Source organism: Myotis myotis, unplaced genomic scaffold, assembly GCF_014108235.1.
Source record: "Myotis myotis isolate mMyoMyo1 unplaced genomic scaffold, mMyoMyo1.p scaffold_m19_p_15, whole genome shotgun sequence".
In the NCBI taxonomy this organism is placed as follows: domain Eukaryota; kingdom Metazoa; phylum Chordata; class Mammalia; order Chiroptera; family Vespertilionidae; genus Myotis; species Myotis myotis.
Window position 1 is genome coordinate 20,049,210 of NW_023416319.1, and position 22,003 is coordinate 20,071,212.

The 22,003-nt window shown below is 48.9% G+C and overlaps 2 protein-coding genes across 2 annotated transcripts; both read right to left on the reverse strand.

Annotated features, from left to right (window-relative positions):
• Nucleotides 1-1,293: 1,293 nt before the first annotated feature.
• On the reverse strand, nt 1,294-21,704 carry HOGA1 (4-hydroxy-2-oxoglutarate aldolase 1). The gene is made up of 7 exons (XM_036336429.1): nt 21,494-21,704; nt 11,929-12,057; nt 11,608-11,735; nt 11,005-11,139; nt 10,688-10,784; nt 9,095-9,228; nt 1,294-2,214 (listed from the first exon to the last, which is right to left on the reverse strand). The coding sequence occupies exons 1-7, from the start codon at nt 21,702-21,704 to the stop codon at nt 2,065-2,067; spliced, it is 984 nt and encodes a 327-aa protein (XP_036192322.1). The 3' UTR covers nt 1,294-2,064.
• On the reverse strand, nt 15,728-17,554 carry CUNH10orf62 (chromosome unknown C10orf62 homolog). Its single transcript, XM_036336430.1, has one exon. It carries the CDS (start codon nt 17,447-17,449, stop codon nt 16,772-16,774), a length of 678 nt encoding a protein of 225 aa, XP_036192323.1. The 5' UTR covers nt 17,450-17,554; the 3' UTR covers nt 15,728-16,771.
• Nucleotides 21,705-22,003: the final 299 nt, after the last annotated feature.

Below are 22,003 nucleotides of genomic sequence, written 5' to 3' on the forward strand. Positions count from 1 at the left end.
AAAATCAATAAAAATATTTAAAAATAAACATTAGTCACAGATGGGGGCTTGGAACTGACACTGCACACTTTATTATATATATATCATCTGATTATCAAAATCTCTGCACAGCCTTAGCTGGTTTGGCTCAGTGAATAGAGCGTCGGCCTGTGGACTGAAAGGTCCCGTGTTTGATTCTGGTCAAGGGCACATGCCCAGGTTGCGGGCTTGATCCTCAGTAGGGGGTGTGCAAAAGTTAGCTGATCGATGATTCTCATCATTGATGTTTCTATCTATCTCCCTCTCCCTCTCTGAAATCAGTAAAAATTATATTTTAAAAAACTCTCTGCACAGTAGGAGCATTTTTAAAAAATCTGACATGTTTAACCAATGTCATCCCAATAAATTCAGTTTTAAAAATTCAGGCTCAGGTTGTCCAAACTAGTGGCAGAGCCCGGTGGGGTTTGTTTCCAGGCCTTTCTGATCCCAAAGCACCTTACCCTGTGCTCCCCTCTCCCTGAGCATTGGTGCACACTGAGACCAGTTACTGTCACTCCTGCCCAGGTTTCCCTTTGTCCGCACATCCCCTGCCGCACTAACCCTGTGTACCCTGCTCGTACACAGGCCTGGGAGGAAGATGCTGTAGTGGAAGCTCAGGGCAGTTGGTAGTTTCCAAAGGTCCTGCAGACACAAAGGGGCAGATCCCAGAGCTTCGGCCCAGGCCGTGTGAGCCCAGGGGCCGAGCACTTCGCCAGGACACTCGCCTGCCTCCCGAGCCCTAACTTGTTGGTCCTTCCCTGAACCGGATTCTCCTCTGAGCTCAGATCTAGAAGTTGCCTGTGAGAAGAGTCCAGGTGCTAAGCGCCAAGCTTCAGCCAGTCAGATGCCCAGTTTTAGTTGAAAAGGGATACTTTTTACATTCTCTCCAAGCCTTTGCCCTAAGCAAGAAATCCGTTTACCTTTTTTTTTTTAACCAGAATAATTAAAAAAAAAAAATTCATATCAGGTTTTCTGCCACTTGTCAGATATCATGAGGAAGATTAAACATTTTGGAGAAAGCAGCCTTTCCGATTAATGTGCTAAATGTTTCTAAATATGTCAGTTGAACCTTTTTACCTCTCCCATTTAAAACTTCAATCAGCCTCACCCTCGGTTGTTGCTGATTTAATGCCTATGTTTGCTTAGTATTTTCTCAGAGCTGGGAAAAAGCAGACCTTGAGAGCTAAATTGCCTCTAGGTAGGTTCTGGATATCTGGGCAGGACACCTAAGGAATGCATAGCAGTGTAGTATCAATCTCTATAGAGCCACACTAGTTTAACTTATTGGACTTTATTACAATAACGAAGTGATTATTTTTAACAATAAAAGCAGAGTGCCTATAGGCAAGAGGATGGTCCTGTCTCAGGCCACGCCCCCTCCTGAATGGTTCAGACCCGTGATGACAACAGTCCTCTAGAATGTAACATCTATCCACTAGGTGTCATTATTTACCAATTCTGGGTTGTTCTCTGTGCACTTGACAGTTGAGAACAAAGCTAGAGACAAGAATATGAGATGAATCAAAAGGGGCTGTGGGAAGGGCACTGTGGCTGGAATGCATCTTGTGGTGGGAGGGCTTTCAAAGACAAGTGAGATTTTTCTGATCAGGTCCCCAGGAAAGAGTCAGAACTTGGGTTCTTAGAGTGGCCCTGGCTTCCCCTGCATGTGCTGGAATCAGGTTCGTATCTCCAAGTCTAAGGAGTCCTTCCTTCAGACACAGAGCCCTCCTGTGCCCAGCTGCCCTGCGCTTCCCCTCTGGCCCGGCTCACGTGTCTTGGGGGCATAGGAAACCACAGTAGAGAGCCAAGTAAGCAATTGCTCCTGCTCAGACGGAATGTCTCCAGAGACCCAGAGTTTAGGATACAAATTCAAGAAGCCGTGGGGCTGTAAGACTAGGAAATGAGCTTGCATAGCACCTGGTAAGAGGCACCTGACGGACTGAAGTAGGAAAAGGAGCCACGAACCCCCTTGTCCCCATGTTTCTCTTTGGACTGCGAGTACAAGTCAGGAGCTGAGATGGGCTCCCGCCTGTCCCCGCTTTGCCCTCAGAGCCAGCCATTGTTGGTGAAATCCAAGCGCAGCTCCTCCTCCTCCTCAGGGCTCAGCTCCTGCAAGGGGGCCCGGCAGGGGCCTCCGTAGTAGCCAAGCCAGTCCATGGCTTTCTTCAGCCCCGGGATCCCGAAGCGCCGGGTCACCTGAGAAGCAGGGCCTGTTAGAAGAGACTGGGGGATTCCTACACAATATGCCCCGGACCCAGACACTGTCACTCTTAGAAAGTTGGGGCTTCTACCCTTCTCCTCCATCAAATCTATGATACCCAGAGTGGATTGGGAATCCAGACTGAGAGACCAGAAGGCAGGTCGGCATTAGAGAACACAAAGCCAAAACCTCAAATGAAGACAGGGAGACGCCTCCCTTAGTTTTAGGGGGAAAATCCACCCCATGGGGAGGAGAGAAAGCAGCAATGCTGTGGGTCTGGGCGCTAGAATATGACCGGCCCACAGCATGGTTCCCTGGAACCTGACCCAGGGCACAGCAGGCCCAGGAAGTCAGGCCCAGCCCAGACCTCTACTGGCCCTGCAGGAGGGCCCTCCCTGACCCAACCCTAAATGCTCTCACAGGAAAAATAACGGATCTTTGTCCAAAGAAGTTTCACTGTGTAACCTTATATCATTAACTTAGTAACTCTGAGCAGGTTCTCTTGTCTATAAATGAGAGGGTAGGACATGATCGCTAAAATCTTTTCCATTGTCATGAGGGACCTAAGTCTCTTGTCAATTTAAAATCATGCATGGAGTTTTACAGAAAATGATGCATCAAGCTTCTGTGCTTTTAGCACAGCAACTGGTTATTTCATGCTGATCAGAAGTGTTAGATGAATCTTTGAATCCCTAAAAACTAGGAAAGTAATCATTACTTAATAAAGTTTTATTTGGAAGTAAGGAAAAAACCTTAGAAGTATGGGCTTCAGGACAAGTGGAAAAAAAAAAAAAAAAGGTTGTTTGGGGTAAAAAGGTCGGCAGCCTGATGAAAGGTTGACTAATAACTCTTCGCCATTAAGGCCAGTAGGCGTTAGCAAGCCTCTTCCCAGGCCTGGCCCCAGCCAGCCATGGTGTTCTAATAACCCGGGCATTTCAACCCAAACCTGAGCAGGGGAGAGCGTGGCCACAAGAAATATTAGAGACTAGTGGACACCAGAGAAACGCTTTCTCCCACCATAGGTGCCTGGAGATCTCTGATTTGCCCCTCTGCAGACCGTGAGAAAGGGTTGAATGCTTTGGTGTGCAGACAGTGGAAAGTCCTAAATATAGCCAGGAGGCTGGCTGGGTGAGAAGGCCAGGAAGGACATTGTGTTCAAGCCGGGCAGGGAAGTAAGGTGACATCAAGCTGATCTTGGAGGGCTGAGCCTACGGCCCAGGCAGCAGAAAGGTGTTCCAGGAATTCCTGAGTGTGTGCCCAGAGCTGGGAGAGGGGGAATTCCTGAGGGTAAGACAGGACAGCATGCATAGCACTGGATGGCAGCAAGCATCCTCTCTCCCCAAGGGGCAGCCCAAGCTGCTTCATCTGTAAAATGAGGTGATAGCAACACCTACCTCATGTCAGAAGAATTGAATGAGAAAAATGCCACCACGAGGCCAGACCCCCAAAGCCCTAGACCAGGGGTGGGCAAACTTTTTGACTCGAGGGCCACAATGGGTTCTTAAACTGGACCGGAGGGCCGGAACAAAAGCATGGATGGAGTGTTTGTGTGAACTAATATAAATTCAAAGTAAACATCATTACATAAAAGGGTACGGTCTTTTTTTTTTAGTTTTATTCATTTCAAACAGGCCGGATCCGGCCGGCGGGCTGTAGTTTGCCCACGGCTGCCCTAGACGCTGTCCTCTTCCTGGTCTAGTGTACACAGGTTCTGGGACCTTCCCTCTTACAGGTGGATGGGAGCAGGACAGCAGAGGTACTACCTCAGTGGAAAGTCCAGTATGTCCAGTACAGCCCGTGCCCTGGATGGGGCTCAGCTGAAAGGCCCTCATTTCTGCAGTTCTCACTTCCTATTTACAGAGCATCCTATCCCAGGAGAACCTTCACAGCCAGGGAGACTCATGCTTGCCTCCTCAGCTGTCCTTTCTCTACATCTGCGTTAACCTGCCCCTTTGAGGTAAAGACATAAACTGTGAGCGAGATCTGGCGCCTGCCCACCAATTTACCCAAACAAAAAACATTGCCCAGCTCAGTCTGGGACTGTTGTCTTAGATGCAAAACCTAAAGGGGCACCAAAAAGCTCAGTCATCAAGGTAAATAGGTCATGCAATTTAAAAAAGGTCAAAATCAATGCAAAAACATCCATAATGAATAAAGTATCAAAGTTTTAAGTTAAGACAGGATCCAACAGAACTATGCCCTGCCATATTGTAGCCTGAGGAAAAGAAAACATGTAAGGGAGGCAGTGTGCGGGCCAACTCTAACCATTGAGCTAACCAGCCAGAGCTGTTCTGTGTACTTTTTTTCATGGTTAATATTTTTCTAGAAGTAGATTTGGGGGGAAATTGTTTTGATAAGTTTGCTTCCATTCAAGCCAGGGAAGTAAAATTATAACAAATTGTTTTTGATATTGTTAAAATACTTAAAACTAAAAGAATGTTGTGAGCTTTAATACACCTACTTAAAATTTTTTCAATACTTTTAATGTTACGGGGGAGTGAAAAAAATCACCACGCAGAAAACTAGTTAAAGCTTCTACTTCCAAGAAGGTAGAATAGATGTACTTTTTCCTATGCTTCCCAATAAATACAATTTTTAAAAAAATCCCTGGACGTTATATAAAAACAAGCATAAAAAAGAGTCGGAAAGGTAGAGAGAAGGAAGACCAACTGGGGACCTCAGTACCGAGGAACAACACAGTGGTGGGTTAACTGGCCCAGACTTAGAGCTGAAGGTGCCAGCAGCCCTGAAATGCCAATGGGCAAAGACAAAAAGCCCCAACAAAAGGCCATTCTCCCTAGCCAAGGCCCAGGAAAGGAGCAGCCTAGTAAGATGAAAACTTTTAGACAATAGCCACTCTATTCCAGGCTAAACCCCATAAAAAATAATAAAAAACGGTGGGCCCCACCCTTACCCAGGCCAGCAAGGCTACCCCCCATTCAGCAGGAGTGTGCCTCCCCATCCATAAAGGATGGTCTCAGAAGAGGCCTAGTGAGGAGTCACAAGTTTTACTACTGTCCACGCTTAAGAGGCCATCTCCCCCAGACACACTCATGGTGTCCGTGGAGGCCACGTGGGAGCGATAGGCGGCACTCCCACCTCCCCAGCCCAGGTGGCATCAGCAGAGCCCTGGTGCAGAGCTGAAAAAAAATTCTAAACTCCTGCAAAAGCATCTCCAGGCCTAGCTGGTATCACTGGAGAATTAAAAAAACTGTGTAAAAATAGGTGGTGTATTAATTCTATATAGAGCCTCTTCCAGAAAACTGAAGAGGAAAGAACACTTTCCAATTGATTTATGAAGCTACCATATTTTTATCCAATACCAAGTTAGACAAAGACAGGAGAAAGAGAGTGAGAGAGAGAAAAGAAAACTACATGCCAATATCCCCCATAAATATAGGTAGAAAAATCCTTAATAAAATATTACCAAATGGAATTTAGCAATATATCAAAAGAGTTATACACCATGACTATGTGGGGTCTATCTAGGGATGTAAGTCTGGCTCTATATTTGAAAATTGACCATCTCAATCAATGTAGAAAAACATTTGACAAAATTCAACACCCATTAATGATTTTTAAAATTCTCTGAAAACTAGAAAAGAGGGGGAACTGCCTCGCCTTGGTAAAGAACATCTATAGAAACCTACAACTAGCATTCTACTTAATGGTGAAAGGCTGAATATCTTCCCTCCAGATCAGGAACAAGGCAAGGATGTCCAGTCACCACTCTTATTCAACATTGTGCAGGAAGTTCTTGTCAGTGCAATGAGGCAAGAAAGGAACTAAAACATATACAGATCAGAAGGAAGAAATAAAACTTTCCCTATTTGTAGATGATATGATTATTTGTGTAGGAAATCCCAAGGAATCTACCAAAAAAAGTCCTAGAACTAATAAGTGAGTTCAGCAAAGTCATAAGATAAACATACAAATATCAACTGTGTTTCTATGTGCTAACAATGAACACATGAATAGTGAAATTAAAAATATAATACCAGCCCTAGCCGGTGTGGCTCAGTGATTTGAGCGTTAGCCGCGCACCCAAAGATTCTGGGGTTTGATTCCTGGTCAAAGGCACGTACCTGGATTGCAGGTTCGATCCCCTAGCCCTCGTCGGGGCTCATGTCGGAGGCAATCAATTGATGTGGCTCTCTCACATTGATGTTTCTCTCTCTCTCTCCTTTTTTCCCCCTCTCCCTCCCTTCCATTCTCTCTACAAAGCAATGGAAAAAATGTAAAACTATACAATTTTAGGGGAAAAAAATAGGAGGAAATCTTCACAATTTGGTGGTAGGCAAATAGTTCCTTAGGCGAGGATTAACAACAATAACAAAAAATGCAATACCATTTATAATCATTCAAAAAATATAAGTCACTTGGGTATAAATCTCTCAAAACTTGTATAGGATTTGTTCGCCAAAAATTACAAAATGCTCATGAAATAAATCAAAGGAAGTCGACACAGATAGAGAGAAATATCACATTCAAAGTTTTGGAGAAAACATAGTAAAAATGTCAATTGTACCCAAATTGGTATACAGGTTCTTATCAAAATCCCAGCAAGAGTATTTGTAGATATAGACAAGATTATTCTAAAATTTATATGGAAAGGCAAAGGAATTCGACCTAAAACTGTTGAAAATGAAATGGGAAGAATCAGTCTACCTGATTTTAAGATTTATGCTATACTACAATAATAAAGTCTACGTGACATTGCAGAGGGATAGGTCAATGGAAAGAATAGAGAATCTAGAAATAGACCCACACAAATACGCCCGACCGATTTCTGACAAAGGTGCAAAAGTAACTCTGGAGGAAAATCACCTTTTCAACAAATGCTGCCGCCACAAGTGGATATCTATAAGCCAAAAAAAGAACCTCAATCTTAAGTCTCCCGCTTTACACAAAATTAACTCAAAAATGGGCCACAAACTTATAAAATGTAAAATTATACAATTTTAGGAAAAATAGGAGAAAGTCTTCACAATTTGGTGGTAGGCAAATAGCTCTCTTAGACTTGACATCAAAAGCTAAACATAAAAGAAAATATTGATAACCTGGACATTATCAAAATAAAAAACTTTTGCTCTTCAAAAGACATTTAAAGAGAATGACAAAACAAGCTACATACTAGTAGTGGGAGAAAATATTTGCAAACCACATATTTCAAAAAGGATTAGTATCTAGGAGATGTAATAAACTTCCAAAACCAACAGTCAAAAACCAAATAATCCAATTAGAAAAGGGTCAAGCAACATAAATTGACATTTCATCTACAAGCATAGACAGATGGTGAATATATACATGGAAAGATGTTCCATAGTGTCAGCCGTAGAGACATGCAAGCTAAAACCACAATGAAATATCACTCCACACCTATGAGAATGGCTAAAATAAAAGATAGTCACAAGATCAAATTCTGGTGAGGATGCAGAGAAATTGGATCACTCATACACGTATACCGATATCAATGTAAAATGGTACAGCCACTCTGAAAAACAGTTTGGCAGTTTCTTAAAATAAAAATTAAACATGCAACCATCATGTGATTCAGCAATTGTGTATTTATCCTAGGAAAATGAAAACCTATGGTCACACAAAAACATGTACATGCGTGTTCATAGAAGCTTTGAATAGCCCAAACTGGACACACCTAGCTGTCATTCAACAGTGAACGGTTAAACAAGCTGTGGTATGGCCCTACCATGAATTACTCCTCATCAAGAAAAAGGAACCATCTTCTTGAAACGTGCAACAGCTAATGAATCTCCAGAAAATGGTTCTGAGTGAAAAAGCCAATCGCAAAAGGTTATAGACTAGATTATTTCATTTATATAACAGTCTTGAACTGACAGAATTTAAAAGTTGGTAAACATATCTGTGGTTGCCATCAGTTACAGAGAGGGTAGGGGCAGGAGGTCAGTATGTGTGGCTCTAAAAGTGGAACATGAGGGATCTTTGTGGTGATGAAATATTCTGTATCTTGACTATATCAGTATCAAAATCCTGGCTGTGCTATTGTTCCTACTGGGGAAAACTGGGTAGTGGTTCCCTGTATTATAAGTTTAATTTAAAATAGACATAAAGCCCAGCCGGTGTGGCTCAGTGGTTGAGCATGGACCTATGAACCAGGAGGTCACAGTTCAATTCTCAGTTAGGGGCCTGGGTTTTGGGCTCAATCCCCAGTAGGGGATGGGCAGGAGGCAGCCGATCAATGATTCTCTCTCATCATTGATATTTCTATCCCCTTTTCCCTCTCCCCTCCTCTCTCTGAAATCTACCTACCTACCTACCTATCTACTTATAGGGACACACATTTTTCTTTTTGCCTTGGGCTCCAATATGGCTCTGCACAGCACTGTCTGGCATTGACAGGCTTTCTCTCTTGGCTCTTCTCGACTTGCCCAGCACAGAACTGGGGTATGTGGTCTGACTGCAGAACAGATTATTTGAAGACAGAATTCTAAATACCTCCAGTTTCTCCGTTACTACTCCCAATCATTCTGTTAGGACCTGGCCCTTTATAGAGGCCCACAGACCCTTTCTCTAGGTAGTGATCTAAGTCAGGTCCCAGGACAACTTCTGTCACAATCACTCAGGATGCTTACCTCAATGCCTATTTGTGAGCCTAAAGGATTATAATTTTAACTAGATTCCTGAATGAATGCTAATGCACACGAAAGTTAGGGCTCAGCTTTGTCTGAAGTCAAGATTTTCTGAGGAGGCACAAGAGTTCCCACACTGGGATGTTTTCTGAAAGGGAAGAGAATGAGTGGGGACCCCTGGGCCTGCCCTGGATCCCGCTATAAGGAGGACATAGAGCCACCTCCCCCCACCCCCCCAACCCTTTGCTGCCATTGGCTGGGAGCTCACCGCAGTGTTCGGCTCAATGAGGCGGAGCTGTAGCTTCTGGGCATCTTCCCATTGCCCTGTGAGGCAGAGTCGCTCCAGCTGGCACACCTGAGCCCCCAGGACATTGGCCAGGGCACACACGCCCCCCACAGCTCCTGCCCGGGATAGGATGCAGAACATCAGCCAGAGCCTCTTCTCACAGGGAATTCCAAACCCCGGTCCAGTACATCTTTGTGAGGAGCTAGGATGTGGGTTTCCATGCCACAGGTTGGCCATGTCAAAGGCACGCTCCACGCGTCCACAGAGCACAGACAGACAGCTGCCAGCATAGTCGGTGACGTAGAGCCCGCAGATCAGGGAGCAGAGATTGGAGGCTAACTCAAGGCAGTTCCTTCCCTGCTCTCCTTTCCCCTCCCCCGCAAAAAAGTAAAGTTCCCCCTGCCGCTTGGCACCTCTACACTCCTCTACTGGCCGCCTGACTCACCAGTCCTGGAAGGGGTGAGGTGAATGGGAAGTCTTTGCTCTTCTGAAACCTTACCCTGCCCCCGTCGGCCCCCCACCTCCCATCCTGAATTCAGCCTGGAACACGGGTGGGGTGGGGTGGGGGAGTGGAAAGTGGTCTGGACACAGGACACCGGGCATTTCCTCCCATTGGCTGCATAAACCTGGACAAGTCATAGGCCCTCTGGTCCTCTTGGTTCTCACTGGGGCGGGAAAGTGGGCTGGCTGCCATCGCAGGGGCCCTGCCACTCCTGCCAGCCTGTGAGTGTGACACTAAGGTTAATGAGGAGTGGCCCTAAGCAGAGGGGCTTGGGCAGTGGAGAGAAAGTAGGCAACTGTCAATAAGTTTATACAGCTGCCATTTATTGAATCCCTATCATGTGCCAAGCACGATGGCAGACATAGGGCCGGTGCTCTCTCACTCTCACAACACCTCCCTGCTTTACAGAATAGAAACTCAAACCCAGGGAGGCTGAGTACCTCGCCCACTGACACTAGGTGAGTCAGTGAGCTGAGAACAGCAGAGCTGAGATTCCAGCTCAGACCCGGGCCGCCAGGTCCTTTTCCATCTACCCCATCCTCAGGAACAAGGCAGAACTGAGTCCCCTTCTTCCCCTATACTTTAAAGACACGGAGAGGGATGTGCAAGGACGTAGACAGTGAACCAAAGTCTGCATAAACCAGAGAGAATAGGACCCAGCAGCTTTGGAAAAGTAACTTAAATCTGTGTCAGCTGAAGGAGCAAATGCCCCCATTCACTCTAGCCTGGAACCAGAGAAAGAGGAAAGTCAACTGCGGACTAAAGGGGAGGGCCCCAAGGCCTCTGTGAGATTAAGGAGCTAAATTTGCCACCTAAGCATGGAGCTTGGGATTAGAGCAAACTGTAAGCATTCCAACGATAGGCCAGGGTTTATGCACGGCCACCCTCCTCCGCCCAGCAAGGTCACTCACAAGCACCCAGTGTCCAGACAAGCAACAGTGTGCTCAGCTTCTGAGGTTACAGAGCAGGCAAGCTGGCAAAGGCCCTCTGCAGACCCAGTCCTTTCGGCAGACCCCCAGCTTCCTGGGTGTGTCTGGGTCACCCTCACAGTGTGAGAGCAGCGGGAGGCCTACCCACGGCATAGCTGGCCAGCAGGAAGCCGGCCGATCCGGCCAACACCTGGAAATCCTGCCTCCTGGTCTTGTGAATCATCAGCCCGATTCTGGTCACCTGCAACAGCAAAGCCCGGTGTGAGTGGGGCCCAGAGCCGCAGGCTAGCCTGGGGGGGGGGGGGCCGTATGGGCGAATGAGAGCCTCCCCTCCCCCGCCCCACTCTGCCAATCCCACAGGACAGAGAAGACCCAAACTGAAGCTGGTCCCAGAACTGCCCTGAAGATGGTAGCAAAAGAGAAATGGATGGTGCCCCCAGCCAGGAGCTGCTGCCACTCACATCACCACCGCTGTCCTTGATGCCAATGATATTCGGGTGCTGGGAGAGCGTGACCACCGTGTCCACAGGCAGGTCTAGCCCCGTGTTGGCTGGGACATTGTACAGCACCACAGGAATTGGAGAGAGGTCAGCGACCTGAGGGATGCAGAGGAGAGGGGAGAGGGCAGCTGCCCAGGCCCAATAGGTCCGGGCCAGGGCGCCCTGGACAGGCCCACCTCCTGGACCAGAAGTCACAGTGCCACATTGCCCTGTTTGAGAGCAGTAACAGTGGATAGTAATTAGTGAGTGTTTTCTATGTGCCAAGCACCGTCCCAAGTGCTTTATGTTTTGATATAATTTAGTCTTCACAACACTGTGAAGAAGTACCTTTATTCCTCCTATTTGAGAAGGAAGGAAACAGAGACAGCATGGTTAGGGCAGTCACACAATGTCACACAGCTGGCACATGGCACCATTTCTCCCCTTCCCAGAGCTGCCGTTCATGGGGCGTAGGCTCACCACTCTGTTCCCAGCTTCTCGGTCTCCTTTTCTCAGGCAGTGTCCCCCTCATTCAGCTTCCTCTTGGTCCCAGCTCTCACCCCCATGCCCACCCCTCACACCCACCTTGGTGTAGTGGTGAATGAGGGCAGCGCTGCTCATGCGGCCACGATAGTAGCAAGGAGCCAACACCATGGCGACGTCAGCCCCAACCTGGGCCATGCTCACAGTCATCTCCACCGTGGCCTGAGTAGCTGCAGGAGGAAAGAGGGAGTCTTCCCTATCATGCAGGGTGAGAGCAGGAGGAGGAAGAGGGCTGGGCTAGGACCCTGGGGCAAGCAAGGGGTGCAGAAGAGACAAACAAGTAGGCTGAACCCAGCCCCTGGGCCAAGGAGCCTGGCCACCCACCCCCAGGGACTCCCAGGGCCCAGGGCATTATGGCCTCACACTCGCAGCCAGAGCCAGCTACCAGGAGCTTGTCCTTGGGCATGGCCTGGCGCACGCGGCTCACCACCTCCAGGCGCTCACTGCTGGTCAGGAAGGGGAATTCGCCATTGGAGCCCTGGATCACAAAGCCTGCGGGGAGACCGCATCACATCAATAGACACCTTCCCATCCTCTTATGAACAGCAGGGACATTGCTATTACACTCGCCCAGGTTCCTACCTCCCGGAAACCATAGCTTTTCACACATTTCCTTCCCATCTTTGTTCTGATGCAGCCAGAATGTTTTAAACAGTTGCAATAACAGTGTTCACACCATTTTTCTTTGTTTTAATGAACTGTTTTAGCCATACCCCAAAGAATAGATAATAACATAATCCACATATGTGTATTCAGTACCCATGGCAACCCTCCCCTCGTCACCTTCCTCTTCCTTGTCTTGCTGTCCTGACTCAGGTGTTATTGTTCCCATTCATGTCTTTCTACCCTTCAGACATATATTTGGACCAATAAACAAGATATAATATGGATTTTGACACTTTAAACTTTATAGAATAAAATCAAACTTATCTGCATCTTCCGCAGTTTGCTATTTTTGTCCAACATTGTGTCCGTAGCAGGACATGTAGCTATGATTCAGTCATATTCATTGTCCTATATAAGAAAAGCCCAGCGACCGAACAGCAGAACGACCAGAATGACTGGTCAACCAGTCACTATGATGTGCACTGACCACCAGGGGGCAGACACTCAATACAGGAGCTGCCCCCTGGTGGTCAGTGTGCTCCCACAGCAGGAGCAGCCACCCAGAGGGTGGGTCCACAGCCGCTCCGCTGACTGGGATGAGCAGTGCTTCCACAGCAGCCGATCCCCACAGGCCATGCTCCCCACCAGTGCATGAATCCCATGCACCAGGCCTCTAGTCATATAATATTCTATTGTGTGCTTAGACCACAATTTACTTTTTAAAAAATTGATTTTGAGAGAAAGACATTGATTTGTTGTTTCACTTATGCATTCATTGATTGATTCTTGTATGTGATCAGGAATTGAACCCACAACCTTGACATATCACGATGATGCTCTAACCAACTGAGCTACCTACCAACTGAGCTACCTGGGTAGGGCCCACAATTTACTTTCCATTCTCCCTTTGAGGACATTTTCAATTTTAATTTTAATTTTTTGTTAATCCTCACCTGAGGATATTTTCCATTGACTTTTTTTTTAGACAGAGTGAAAAGGTGGAGAAGAGACAGAGAGAGAACCTGGGACAGACCCTTCAATCCACAAGCCGACACACTGTCCACTGAGCCAAACTGGCTAGGGTCCTTTGGACATTGAGAACGTTTCCTTATTTTTGCTAGCATAGCTAAAGCAAACATTTTCTGGAAAGTCTTCCGTGCCCATGTCTAAGGGATTCCCTACAGTCGACTTAGGTGTGTAATTAACAAATTGCACCCCTGCACGTGCCATGCTCTCTGATTATCCAGGTCACGCCCATCAGCACAAAGAAGAGTCTGTCAGTCCTCGTCCAGGCCAACACGGGGCTGTCAGCACGATTTTTTGCCAATTTTCTAGGTTAAAGGTGACATCTCAGTCTTGTCTTTTTCATGTTCCTGTTTTATCAATCACTGGAATGGTTCCTAACATTTCCAGCTAAAGGTGTCAACCCTTTTATATCCATAAGAGACCAGCAGAACTGCTATTCGGCACAGCCGTGGGCAAACTACGGCCCGCGGGCCGGATTCGGCCCGTTTGAAATGAATAAAACTAAAAAAAAAAAAAAAAAGACCGTACCCTTTTATGTAATGATGTTTACTTTGAATTTATATTAGTTCACACAAACACTCCATCCATGCTTTTGTTCCGGCCCTCCGGTCCAGTTTAAGAACCCATTGTGGCCCTCGAGTCAAAAAGTTTGCCCACCCCTAGAACCATTTCCTTCCCTCGCCCCCCCCCCTTTTTTTTTAACTTTCTCTTTCCTCTTCTTTCTCCTCTCTACTCCATTCCATTCCAAAAATATTTTTCTTCCATAGCTGAGAAACACAGCATAAAATACAAGATTATTAGTAAATACAAGTGTTTGGGAGAAAGGAAAGAAAACAAAGCCAGGAACGATATTGATTTCCAAACCCCTGTCACACACTTGTGAGCGATGAATTTGATTTGGAGCTTCCCAACTGTCAGAGCTAAAAGGGAAACATGGTCAGCTGACAGGCATGTAGAGCTCAAGATAAAAGCCAGGCGGCCGCCCCGGAGAAACACAGGGTTTCCTGGCACTGGGACCAAGAGAGAGTGTTCCCGTGAGTCATCCATCCTTCAAGGGACACAGCGTGATGTGGAGGCCGTTACACCACAAACCTTTCCCTGCTGCTCGCTACACCGTTAGAGTCCACTCTGCAAGTTGCCAGGCTAGCTCACCAGATCCTTAGCGGCCTTCTTCTTTTCAGGTTTTTGCCTCGCTAACCTTACGGGGACCATCTGGAGGCAAACAGCTTTGGGCGTCTGTTGCGTTGCCTCCTGAGAAGCTGCTCCTCCGCATCAGGCCCGAAGCCAATGGTCAGAGCCTCTTGCTACACAAGGCCCCGTGCTTTCCCGGGGGGCCATCCCCATTTGTAGAGCTGCCAACCCTGGAGGAAGGCTCCAGTCCAATCGGGATTGGACCAGCACCCTCTGATTTAGAGATCAAAGACTTAGAGATGAAGTCTTGGCTACTCCCTCTATTCAAATGGAAGAATATCTCCCTCCCCAACCGTGCCTGCCACCCCTCCTCGAAGGGGGCCGAGATGGGGTCTTTCTCCAGCTACTTCTTCAGCCATAGCCACTCACGCCCAAGTCCCCCTTCATTCTGGTGGTTAGTTCCTCAACAGCTCCTCAGTTCCTCACTGGTGGACCTGCCTCAACAGCAGTGGTCAGAGACCCCCACTCTGAGGGTAAAAGAGGACCCTCACTCCTAGTGGCCCGCTTGGCATGGCTAAGTGGTTGAGCATCGACCAATTAACCAGGAGGTCACAGTTCAATTCCTGGTCAGGGTACATACCTCGATTGCAGGCTCGATCCCCAGTAGGGGGTGTGCAGGAGGCAGCCAACATCACCGATGTTTCTCTCTCCCCCTTTCCCCTCCTCTTGAAATCAATTAAAAAATATATATATATTATTTTAATTGATTTAAAATAATCAATTAGAGCCTGATGCATGAAATTTATGCAAGGGTCCTGGCCCTCACAGCCCCGGCTACATCCAGAAGGTCGTCTGGCTGTCCAGTCTAATTAGCATATTATACTATATATATATATATATATATATATATATATATGCTTAAAGACTCCTAGTGGCCTCTCCCTTGTGTCATTTAAGGGAGCATCTGACCCAGTCCTAACTCCCAAGAGGGAAGAAATGCCAGGCTGGGGAGAGGCATGTGGTAGAGTCAGGAAGCACTGGACCCAAGTCACCTCTGGCTATTGAGCCAGTCACATCACGCCTCTGAGTCCCCATTTCCTTTCTATGGGATGACAATAAAATCATTTCAGTCCTAACCTTACAGGGCTGTCCTAAAGGCGCAAAGAAGAAAATGTACAATAAAGCCTTTTGAAATCTGTGAACTGCTGCCCCAGGAGCCCCTTCTTACTTGGCTAGGTGTGCAATTTCAGACTCAATGTGTCTCAGCATATATATATATATATATATAAAGCCACTTATTAGTAATGTCAAAAATATTCAAAGACTTCTAACTCTGGACTCATCTGGGGACGGTGGGCATGGGACTGGCCTTCGAACAGGGCAGTGGGTCTGGGTCTGGCTTCAGGGTTAGCTGAAGCAGGGCTCTAACCCCAGTGACATCACAGTCTCAGTCATCTCAGGCGAATCACACCTCTGAGCCTCAGTGCTCATCTGCAAAATGGAGAGAATGTAATCTCTTTCTCGTGGGTCTGTGCCATTAACAACCCAGAACGTGGCATACACTGAAAACAAGCAAACGAAACCTGAGAAAGAGAGAGCTGTTGGTGGTAGTAGTACTAGCAGCAGCAGCAACCCCAGCCCCGGCAACGCTAATGTAAACAAGGAGAGAGAATATACAGCACAGTAGCTCTAAGGGTGTGTTGGGGGGTGGGGGGTGGGCACTACATGGATCCCTGTGGGTGCAGGGAGCAGGCGGGCAGGGAGGACTGCAGCAGGGCTGCCACGGGACTGGAGAGGCCATAGACCGGCGGAGGATGGCACCAAGAGGCAGGGGCTACAGCTTACTTACTTGCTTCCAGAAGTCTATCTCACCTCCTTCCCCCCGATTCTTGGCTGCTTCCTCTTTCCCTGACAACAGCAGGTTGGTGGGTAGGAAGCCTCTTGGAGATATCCCGTCCCCAGAACCTGAGACCTGGGAAGCCGTTTATGGTGTCTCACATCAGCTCAGCAAAAAGGCCCCAGGTCAAGGCCCACACCAAAAAGGGGTGTGGGAGAAGGACCCCCCCATTCCTGCCCAGCCCTGAGGCTGGCTACAGAGCCCCCAGACTCAGAGTGAGGGGGTGCAAGGCTTTATTGGCTCAGGCATGTGGCATCAGTGTGGCTCTCAGCTGCTCCTGGGATCTGCCTCATCTGTCTTCTCTCAGTGGGTCTACAGGAACCTGTGAGTCTGTTTCAGCTGCTTTGCTCCCTCCAAGGTCTTCCTCCATTAGGGCCCATCCTCTGTCGCAGATTCCACTCATGAAGTTGAAGGGGTCCACCTGAGGAAGAAGGGGTTGGGATGACCGCATCTCACTCTGGGCCACAAAGGCTGTCCCACGGGAGAGAAAACAGGCCTGTGATTGTAAGCCAGCCCTGTTGGGGGAAGGGGCTTCTCCATCCGTGGTTAGATGGCTTCGAAGGGCTGATAGGTCTGATGGCTGCGGTTGGGCAGGCTGTGGCTCTGGTGGTGGTTTGGGTGGCTTGGATGATCCTGGTGGCCATGGTGACCATGGCCATGGAAGGTGTGTGTGTGGTTCATACCAGCGACAGTGGTTTCCCGCTGCGCGAGGAAATTGCTCTTCAGCTTTATCTCCACCTCCTGGAGGGCCTTCAGCTCCTCTTGGTTGAGGTCCTTGGACTCCAGGTGGCCTGAGTTCCGGTACACCATGGCCCGCTGCAACATGGAGTTGGCCAGCTGGCGGCCCTTGGTGTCAAGCTCCTTAGTACTAGCAGCCACGGCGGCCCACGTGGCCTCGTCTGTGGATGAGGACTCCTTGTGGGTCTCTCTGACCACTGAGTACGCAGGCACCTTCTGCTTGTTGGCGAAGGGCTCCCTTGAGGCGGGGTTCTCCATGTGAACCGCGGTGCCGGCCTCTCGGTTGACAGTCTCAGGCTGGGGGGCGGGGGCGCTGCCGGGGGCCGGGGCGCTGCCAGGGACCAGCTTCTCGTTGGAAAGGCGGCTAAAGTGAGATTTGATCCAGTTCTCATTCTGCGCTTTGTGGCATTCTTGTGGCTCATGCTCCTCTTGTGGAGACACAGAGGCTATCTTCCTCCTCCTACTCCTCTTCCGAAGCCACAGCATGAGGCTTCCACCTCCGATTAAGAGGACCGTCCCCAGCACCACCTTGCATGATGGTTGCTGGATGAGCTCCAGAAAGTTCTCCAGGACCCTAGCCAGGCAGGCAGAGCTAAGAGTGCACTGGGACGGGGGGAGCCCGGGTGGTATGTTTCATGCTTGAAAGGGCAGGCTCCCTGTGGGTGTCTGGCAGGCCGGCCCACTGCTGCACCCTTCCTAGGATACGCCTCCCGCCTCAGCAATGAGCCCCATTATGAGGTTCATTGGTTGGGGGAGGGGGCGGGGGGAGAAGGCTACAGCATCCCTCATGTCGACCCCGGCAGGCATTGTCTGAGGCCCAGGTTCTGTCTCCCACCCTGACGGCTATCCCCAAGATCAGTGGAAGGGCAGCTTCCCCAACTCTGAGTCCCTTCTGTCTTCTGCTTGTGACCATTCTGCAACTCAGTCCTTCTTATCTTCCAGCCTTTGGTTTCTCTTCTTTGCTATCCAGTGGTTCCCAGCAGGCAGAGGTTTCTAGATCAGCAGTTCTCAACCTGTGGGTCGCGACCCCTTTGGCAGTCGAACGACCCTTTCACAGGGGTCGCCTAAGACCATCCTGCGTAACAGATATTTACATGACGATTCATAACAGTAGCAACATTACAGTTATGAAGTAGGAACGAAAATAATGTTATGGTTGTGTCACAACATGAGAAACTGTATTTAAAGGGCCAGAAGGTTGAGAGCCACTGTTCTGGATGAAGCTGTTGGTGGTGGAAGGACACCCTTGGTTAGGCTGGCATCCATTCCTGGCCACCTGAGGCAGCATCTCTCTCCATCCAGGACCCATATCTGCTGCCAGCGCATTCCATCCCCACTTGCAGCCCCCAGCCCCGTCATGGAGCAGGGTCCAGAAGGAAAAGGGGTCCAGCAAGGAGCTCATTCTAGAATAACATGAGGTCACAAATGGGGGAGGGGAAGACAGCAGGGCTGAGAAGGCAGAGCAGATAGGACAAGGGCAGTCACCGGGTCCCAGATCCCTGGGGCCATTTCAGGATGCGGCTGCTACATCTTGTCTTGGTGATGCACCTGCAAACCCAGAATATACCACCACCCCCGACCCACCCCGTGCATGGGCACAGTCCTGGTGTGAGCAGGTGGGCCAGCCCTCCAGGCTCTCCAAAGGCACAGACAACTGACAGGCTGGCCCACATCCCAAATTATATCCAGGGCCTCGGGGTGCAAGCGGGTCTGGGCTGCTCTATTTTTCCACCCAGTGGCAGCTAACACATTTTTTTTTAATGAAATGTTAAAATAGGATTGTAAAAATTGTGAGATTTTAAACAGAATATTTTATTTAATGCAGTAATGGCTTTAATATACACAAAAATATTCTATCTTATCACAAGAAAACATGGTCTAGTCCACATACTAAGGGAAGAAGACACAAGCTTAAAGTTCTATGGGAACACTAACTCCCAGTCTGGCTGGAGTAGCTCTGTGGTCGTCCAATGACCTCGTTTGGAAATAACAATTCAAAGTTCATCTCTGAGGTGGTTTGTGGGAGTGAGTTCAGGACCAAATGGCCCCTCAGCAACAACTCCACCCTCCAGTCTCTAGTTGTAACTTGTATTTTAAAAGAATACTCTTTATTCAAATAGCCAGTACAAATTAACAATGAAAACATAAAAATAAAGAGCTACACTAGTCCATCATAGTATAAGAACGATGTATGGTATCAGATGGCATTAGATTTATCGGGATGATCACTTCGTAAGTTATGTGAGTGTTTAATCACTAGTTGAAACCTGCAACTAGTATAATTTGTCCGTCAACTATAATAGAAAAATTAAAAAATATTTTAAAAAAGCTACAGGGTTTCAGGCCATGCCTTCCAGAACAATCTCTAGCTGTTCACCGATTCATCAAGGGCAGGCTCCCCGCTTTGGGGGGGCCTTCATCTTGGTGCAGGGGCCCTGGCAATGAGAATGATGGTTCTCCCCTCTGCCTCTGAGTGTTGAGCTGCAAAGCAGGGCCAGGATCAGGCAAGAGAAATGCCGATTTCACAGCGAAAGTGGCCCATAGCTCCCTTCCTGGGCGTCTGTCTGTGTCCTGGGACCAGTGACAGGACCCTATGGTTCTATGTTCCTTGTGCTAGGGCCTCATGTTTGAGCTCTTTGGGAGAAATGCGTTGAACCCGGTGGCTCAATTCCCATCTAAAATGAGGAAACTCGCCGAAACTGGTTTGGCTTAGTGGATGGAGCGTCAGCCTGCGGACTGAAGGGTCCCGGGTTCGATTCCAGTCAAGGGCATGTACCTGGGTAGCGGGCACATCCCCAGTGGGAAATGTGCAGGAGGCGGCTGATCGATGTTTCTCTCTCATCGATGTTTCTGACTATCTCTCTCTCCCTTCCTCTCTGTGAAAAATCAATAAAAAATATATTTAAAAAAATAAAAAATAAAATGAGGAAACTCTCCAAGGTCGCTGTTCACTAGTGGAACCAGGGTGCTTACCAAGTCTCCTCACTCCAGATGCTGGCTCTTTCCACACAGCCCACTGCCCCTCCCCCCACCTTGTGTTGGGGGGAAGAGAGAGGGGAGGTGGGAGCAGGCTCCTGGGTGGGTTGCATGGGAGATGGACTAATGCCTGCCAAGTCCATGGCAGCCTATGCTCCTGGGCACTGCCCTGCCCTCTGCAGGAGTCCGGGGGAGGGTTCAAAGAACCTGAGGGTCTCTGATTCTCTGGGTGGTAGGGAGACATCAAACCCAAAGTCCACCCTCCCCACCCCCTGTGCTCAGGTGTCCTTGAGCCTAGAAGGTGAAGCAGAACCTTCTCTCCTCTTAGGGATGTAAGGAGCTTCTCACTTTGCTTCAAGAGAACCAGGCCTCAGCTCAGACCTTCAGGCCCCCATGACCCGAGTCCCAGCAGAAATTTACTTAGTGTTTGTGTCACAGCTCAAAGTGGGCGTCCACAGGGCATTCACTGTCCTCTAAGGAAGGATCCCATCACCTCAGACCGAGACATGAATGGGGTCTCAGGCCGGCAGGCACTGTCCCAAAGCGGCTTTGCCCACAGTCCCGTGCTGTCATCCTAACAATCATTATCCTTGGACTCAGTACCTTCCAATGTCTCGCTCTGCCGCTTGCCGCATGCTTTCACTTGCATTCTCTCGGATTTTCTCCCTACCGTCCTATGAGATGGGCATTATAACTCCCATGTGTCAGATGGGGGACTGAGGTTTAGGGAGACTAGCTCATAGCTACGCCAGTAATAGTGTAATCACTACTCCAGTTTCAAATCAGGCAGAGCTGTGATTTGAAACTAGAGTCCATGTTCTTAATTGCTCCACGCACCGCCTCAGCCGGACCCACTCCATTCCCAAAGCCGGTGCTGACCAGACTCTGCTGAAATCGTCTGGCCTAGCAACTCAGCAGTCAGTGCAGTGGAGTGCAACTCAGCATGGCTGTGCAGTCCGACCTGGGTTCAAATCCCAGCTCAGCCACGTACCAGTAAGTCTAACTTCATTTATTGTGCTTGTGGCTGTGCTGTATGTCGACTGCCACTAATATAATCTGGTCCCTGGCCTCAGAGAGGCGAGACCCATGTGCATAGGGGAAATGAGTCAGAGAATCCAGAACAGGAATTAATTTGGCCAAGGGAGGCTTTACCCAGAAGAGAGAGTGCAAACAAGGCTTTGAGGGGTGTGAGCCTGCTGGCTGGCCTGCCACTGGACACCTGGCTGCCCTCACACCTGCACTGGGTGCCAGGTTAACAAGGACTTTCACACCCATTATCTCATTTGATCCTCATAATAATGCTGAGAGCTAAGATGGCGCGTTAGCAGTTTACAGCTGTGGGAACTGAGGCAGCAGGGATTCAGTTGGGGTCTCAAGTCGGCAGGGAGCTTCCCACCTGACTCTGTGCCTCTCCCGTAGTGAAATGAGCCCAGGGCACTGCACTGCACTGCTTCTGAGCAGCTTGTCAGACCTGGTGCCGCCCTCTGGTTTCTGGCTGAAGAGACCAGGCCATTCACATCTCCCCGGAGCCCCACCGTGGACAGGCCCACTTACCTTTGAAGGGGAAGGCGCCCAGTTTCTGCAGATTCTCCTCCAGTTTCCCATAGTCCACCTCCGAGGTGGCAGTGAAGGGGGTGGTCAGAGGGGGATAGATGCCCGTGATGTCCACCTTCCTCCCCTCCCCTGAGGCTCGGCCCCCCACATTCCTAGACAAGCCCCTGCTCAACCCCTGCCTCACAGAGGACCAGACCCGGGGGCCCAGCATCTCCACAGGAAGCCTGAGGCCCAGCTCGTCTCTGTCTCTACGAGAGGCTGAGTTTGGACCCCTTCCGACCCCTGTTAATGATCAATGTGTTGGTTAAAAATTTGCTGCCCCTGACTTGTCAGCCCTGGGGCAGGCTGGGCTGGGTGTCCCCAGGGTCGAAGGCTAGGCCTATAGGTCCCCGGAAGGTGGGGGGGGCTCCTCTTGCTGGGGGGCACCTGGAGGAAGGCCACAACCCAATGTCCCTCCCCAGATGAAGGACTGGTTCCTGGGGTCCCGACACTAAAGGGTGTTTCTAGTGG

Bases quoted from the DNA above. Each gene is read 5' to 3' on its own strand.
- CUNH10orf62 (XM_036336430.1), bottom strand. From the start codon at position 17,449: ATGCTGTGGCTTCGGAAGAGGAGTAGGAGGAGGAAGATAGCCTCTGTG.
- HOGA1 (XM_036336429.1), bottom strand. From the start codon at position 21,704: ATGCTGGGCCCCCGGGTCTGGTCCTCTGTGAGGCAGGGGTTGAGCAGG. The intron at 11,140-11,607 runs GTGGGTGTGAGG...TGCATCCCTCAG, and splicing joins TCATTCACCACTACACCAAG to GTCGCTGACCTCTCTCCAAT. The intron at 2,215-9,094 runs GTGAGCTCCCAG...CCTGCTTCTCAG, and splicing joins TCATTGAGCCGAACACTGCG to GTGACCCGGCGCTTCGGGAT.